Source organism: Saccostrea echinata, unplaced genomic scaffold (genome assembly GCF_033153115.1).
Source record: "Saccostrea echinata isolate AGI-Se365-2 ecotype Australia unplaced genomic scaffold, CSIRO_AGI_Sech_v1 ptg000117l, whole genome shotgun sequence".
Classification (NCBI taxonomy): Eukaryota; Metazoa; Mollusca; class Bivalvia; order Ostreida; family Ostreidae; genus Saccostrea; species Saccostrea echinata.
Genome location: NW_026889866.1, coordinates 336,681 through 341,977, shown reverse-complemented (window position 1 = coordinate 341,977; position 5,297 = coordinate 336,681). Strand labels below are relative to the sequence as shown.

At 32.4% G+C, this 5,297-nt stretch overlaps 1 protein-coding gene across 1 annotated transcript; it reads left to right on the top strand.

Moving 5' to 3' along the window:
* Positions 1 to 3,570: 3,570 nt before the first annotated feature.
* On the top strand, positions 3,571 to 4,978 carry LOC133177322 (uncharacterized). The gene is made up of 4 exons (XM_061312376.1): positions 3,571 to 3,630; positions 3,828 to 3,883; positions 4,075 to 4,200; positions 4,299 to 4,978. Exons 1-4 carry the CDS (start codon positions 3,587 to 3,589, stop codon positions 4,952 to 4,954), a joined length of 882 nt encoding a protein of 293 aa, XP_061168360.1. The 5' UTR covers positions 3,571 to 3,586; the 3' UTR covers positions 4,955 to 4,978.
* Positions 4,979 to 5,297: the final 319 nt, after the last annotated feature.

Here is a 5,297-nt window from a genome sequence, read left to right as displayed (position 1 = left end):
GTCTTAATCTGGTACCTGAATTATGAAGATTATGAGGATTATGAAGATTGAAGATATTTTCAATATATGACCAACTTGGCCCAATCCTTTGCTTTTAAACACCGGAAAAGAGGACATCAATTCTATAATTTTGGTTAAGAGTATGTAAAAGCATGAAACCGTTTATCTGGAATTAAATATTCAATTTGTAATGCACTATTCATCAATATATGACCTACGTATCGGTACCGAGGGGCCTGACGGTGATAGATTTTCAATTTCAGCAAGGATCTAATAGTCATGATGGAGTTTTTTGCTGGAGGTCATTTGAATAAAAAAGCTTTCAGAGGTGTCATGTATACGAGGGGTGATCAAAAAGTTCGCGAAGTATTTCTATATTTACAAAACCTCAATTCAGATCAGAATGAAATTTGGCACTCACGTAGTCATACGCATGTTCTATAAATAGCAGATGTTATATAATGTTTTGCTCCGTGTTTGTGACGTCACAATGTGAAAATGACGTCAATATGTAGGTGACTTGTGACAAAAAATGGTTGACTCTGTCGTACTCGAGGAACAAAAGGCTGTAAAGTTTAATGTATATCTAGGAAATTCCTTTGCAGTAGTATATAATAATTTGTACAAGGTTTGTGAAGACAAAAGACTTGCCAAAAGTTCAATTATTAATTGGATTGATTGTTTCAGTGAAGGAAGGGAGATGGTTAAAAATGTTGTTTGTTCTGTTGCCCAGTGAAAGCAAGCTGGGGAAGAGATGTGAGTTTAGCAATTTGTTATGAAAGATCGCCAAGTTAAAGTTAGAAAAATTGTTGAGTATATTAACAATAATATAATTATTAAATCCCTAAAATATCGTTTACTTTAGACTTTAAACATATGAGATATGATAAAAAGAAGGCGCCCATACTTTATCCACGTTGGATAAACGACGCTCCCAAGACAGCGGATTCGGGTTGTGATGGTGCCCATGCTAATTCTTGGAAGGCATATCCTTATCCGCCCATCCTGTTACCGAGATTTGGTCATTTCTGATAAATGGACTGTTCTTGTTATAAAAAATAACCTGCATGGTAAGAAATATAAGACTCGGAAAATTCTTTTAGCTTTTGTGAACAGAACGCCACGGGGAATGTCACGTGATTACCTGTATCATTCGATTCGCGCATGGACAGAACGGTGGCATCGGAGAGGACTACTTTAAAAAATGATGAACACTGAAACCTAATTTTATTTCTTTTATGGAAGTAATTCAATTAGTTCGCGAACTTTCTGATCACCCCTAGTAACTCAAACAACAACAAAAATTGCTTTGATTGTTTTGAAATCCAATAAATTCTAATAAAGTGAAACTGAACAATCACATTGACCCAGAATTTAAACCACCTACGATTTTAAAAAGTCGAATAATTTACATGTAGCACCACTAGTGAGTACACTAAGCATAAAACAGTTTCTTTAAACGGGTCATCAATATGGGCAAACAGAAAAAGTACAATGTCTGCATTACAATTTAAAGAGGCCTTTCCCTAGATATCTGCCGAAGAATTCTCAGAATGGTGGATCCTAGCATGAGAATTTCTGATGTTGCATGCTCAAGTGTGTACCGATAGATTAATAGTAACAAGATAGTTCCTTTTAGTCTGTCCCAGAACAGGAAGCCTAGGGATATTTATCATAATTTCAAGAATAATTATCATAATAATCAAAGAGATGCAGATATTTCGGCAGGTTGCGATCAATAAGTATGAAGACTACCAGAAATGTGTTGATGCATACATGTTTTATGATGGTTTTGTTAATTTATATTCCGTCAAAGGATGCGGATATATTTGTGCTTTTGATTATTTTATTTTGTGGATACTTTTAAATATTATTCAATTAAATAGCAGTTATATTACAGCAATTAATCACAGTTAGTTTTGATTTGAATAAATTCGAGTCTTTTATGAAAGCCAGGTTATGAAATACATGATAGTTGAGGTTTGCTTTTCGTAGTAGTAATTAAAAAGTTCCTGTCACGTGTCTTTTGTCTGTTGACATTTTTCAGGTATATGTTCTTTTGAAATATTTTAAAAACGTGGGTAAGGAAGTGGAGACATTGATGTGGCATTCTAATTCAACCTTTTGCTTGCTAATTGAATGCTACAATACTAGCCCTCCATCCTTTTTCTAATATCTTTACCGTTTCAAAACCACAAAGGATCAAATCATGGCATTGGGACAATCTAAATTGTGGATAAATTTATTTAAAATCGCTCAGATTTCTTACGCTTCAGAAAGAAGTTTCATATATGTGGGTGGTTTTTGTATCCTTATTTGCCCAACCTTCGCATTTCAAAAATAAGTCGAATATATAAGACGATATTTATGCGTTACCTGTGGTACTTTTGTCACAGACTTGAACAGGTGATGTATATAAGTCAAGTAAAAGTTAAGATATGGAAAAATGAAGCTTTCAAGGATTCCTTCTGATATCTTTTTTCTAACTTTTACAATGTAATTCACATTCATAATTCTCATAGGCCAAATTTAATAGATTTTAGATAGCGCATAGCTTAAACATTCGTAGCTTCATAATAACTAAATGTACAGCTTTTAAGATAAAACGTGTACATCATGACAGAATTAAGATATAAATAAAATTCAATCCTTCAGATTTTAAAGGCAGAATATTATATCAAATAAACAAACATTAAAGCTACACAAGGAAGTTTTTCTCATAGCCACTTTATGTTTCATTACGCCCACGCATTGATTATTATTATTATTTTTCTTAACTTTTTAGGGGAAAAAAAAACAACAACAACAACAACACCGAGTGTTTGATTGGTTGCCACGATCCTTACAGCATTTCATTGGATGCCAAAATCACTGCGGTAAAGATCATTTACAAACTTCAAAGTAATTCCGCTTTGTTAAGGGAGGAAATTGCATTATGATACATAGATATACTCTCTAATTTCGTTTTTCCCCTCTAATTTGAAATTTAGAATTAAATAACTCTAAAACACTTGAAAATCCTTGACTCTAGCCAATCTATATTTTAAGGAATTCGAGTTCGGGAAAATCATTTGGACACGGTTATGGATCCTATATAAATTTTGTCACTGGAGAACAGATATAAATGAATAATCATTTTTGATTTTCAACGAAAACTTTTAGACGTTGGACCATAAATATACCTGTTTAAGCGTAACATCACTCTTTTATGTAATATTTCGAGGAAAAGAAGAATATTATTTAAAGGTATAAATTTAAAGACCTGAGCTATTCTCCTTTTTTTCCAAAATGACAATTTATTGATCATTTAAGATGAGTTATGTAAAATTCTTGGAAGAGATCTCTTAATAGAAATCTAAGACATCATTAGACACCATTTAACTGTGATTTTGTTTATAGAAGTCCCAATAGATTGCAGTACACCGAAATTCTTAAGCCACACCACCAAAATTATTACAATACCAATGTTTTGTACTGAGATGATTGTTTCCTTCCCATTTCAAATCATAAACACGGAAGTTTTATGACGACTTTTTCTGGAAAGACTGATATGCTGAAACATTCCTTTTCTTTAAAATGCTGTTTTATGATGATCTACTGTCTACAATATTCAGAGGCTAGCTGTGATGGGTGAGTTAATGTTTGTTGTTTAATTTCATTTTTTTTCCAAGTATTTTTTGGCTACAGAATTGATAAATAAAAATGACATAACGACATACAACACGTACATTTTGTATTTTGATAACAAAAAAAAAGATACTTTTTCATTCTGGACAATCAGTTTCGGAGCACATTATGTTTTAATCACGTACTTTAATTTACTACAGACCTGAGAAATGTTGTGTGGGATTTAAATGGGACGAACAAATAGGAAACTGCACGAGTATGTAGATTACCCGGTTTTGATTTTAAAAAGAATATATCTTAATGCTTTTTTAAATATACTTTTGATATGCTTATGAATCTTTTCTCTTCTCTCTCTCTCTCTCTCTCTCTCTGGCACGCACACAAAAGAAATAAATTAAAGAAAATAGAATCAAGATTTTTGAGGATTTATTATTATGATATATACAGAATGCGATATAGGATACACCGGGCGACATTGTGGAGAAAAATGTCCATATCCAACCTATGGTGAAATTTGTCAACAAGTCTGCGAATGTAATCAACCCTTGTGTGATTTCTCCACAGGATGTAAAAGTAAGAGACTAATGAACGTCTTAACAATTCATTTACTGCATTTCAAAATTGTTTCATAACCATGTTTTAATTACTTAATTTTGACTATGAATTTCTAGGTAATATTACTACATTTTTGATATCTACAACTTCATCCCTATTTCCCCTCCTTGAAACAACAAATTTGGATGTATCTCATAACTCTTCATCAAGAAAAAAGAATTCTAGTGTGGTCCTTGGTACTTCGATGAAATCATCAGCGAAGGAGAATAGAACCAATGACATATTTCTACACCCAATAGTCCTATCGCTATTCTCATTCAATATAGTATTTATAATCATTATTGTGATCCTCCTCACGCTTGTGTTTAGAAAATTATACTGCAGAACAGATTTCCTGCAAATCTCTAAAGAGGAAATTGAAAGTATGAAAATGGAATACACTCAGATGCAGGACGAAAATCAAAGGGAAACGAATATAGATCGGTTAATTCAACCTCAGTACATGACAAACATTTCAAACACCGTCATAAGGCTTGGTGTAAATGATAAAAGTTTGTGTAAAGATCCTTCAGAAAATGCGGAATATACAGATCCTAAATCCATGTGTACGGAAATGACGTCAGTGACCCTTTCTGAAAATAAAGACCTGAAACGTAATGGACTTCTGCAGTTTGTAAGGCGACCTTGCCAGTCTGTTGATGAAAATGTTTATATGACGACAGACACATTAACATTTGAGGGTGAAACGGAAACAAAGACATTTTTAAAGTAAAGATTTAGGATAATAAAATTAATATTTTTTAAGGTAGAGATTGATAGGTTGTCAACAAAAAAACTAACCATTGAAATTTTCTGAATTTTATATATGTTTGTGTTGAGTCTTTGTTCTAAATCATATTAAAAATTCAAGGTAGGTCATCGGGCTAGTTTAAGAGAAATTTGATAATTTCAATATAGCCTTCATCACCCACCGAAGAGCTGAAAAAGCAGGGTAAAATAATATAAGAAGAAGATATTAAAAGGGCTATAAAATTTTTATTGATATATCAATTATCATTTGTCTTATATGAATTCAAACATCTTTCTATATGAATTAATATTTGACATCAATCTTA

What these genes read in the sequence shown, in the direction of transcription:
- LOC133177322 (XM_061312376.1), top strand. Translation starts at nt 3,587, where the DNA reads ATGATGATCTACTGTCTACAATATTCAGAGGCTAGCTGTGATGG. An exon ending in TCAGAGGCTAGCTGTGATGG is followed by an intron (nt 3,631 to 3,827) that starts GTGAGTTAATGT and finishes AATTTACTACAG; the next exon opens with ACCTGAGAAATGTTGTGTGG. An exon ending in TTTCTCCACAGGATGTAAAA is followed by an intron (nt 4,201 to 4,298) that starts GTAAGAGACTAA and finishes ATGAATTTCTAG; the next exon opens with GTAATATTACTACATTTTTG.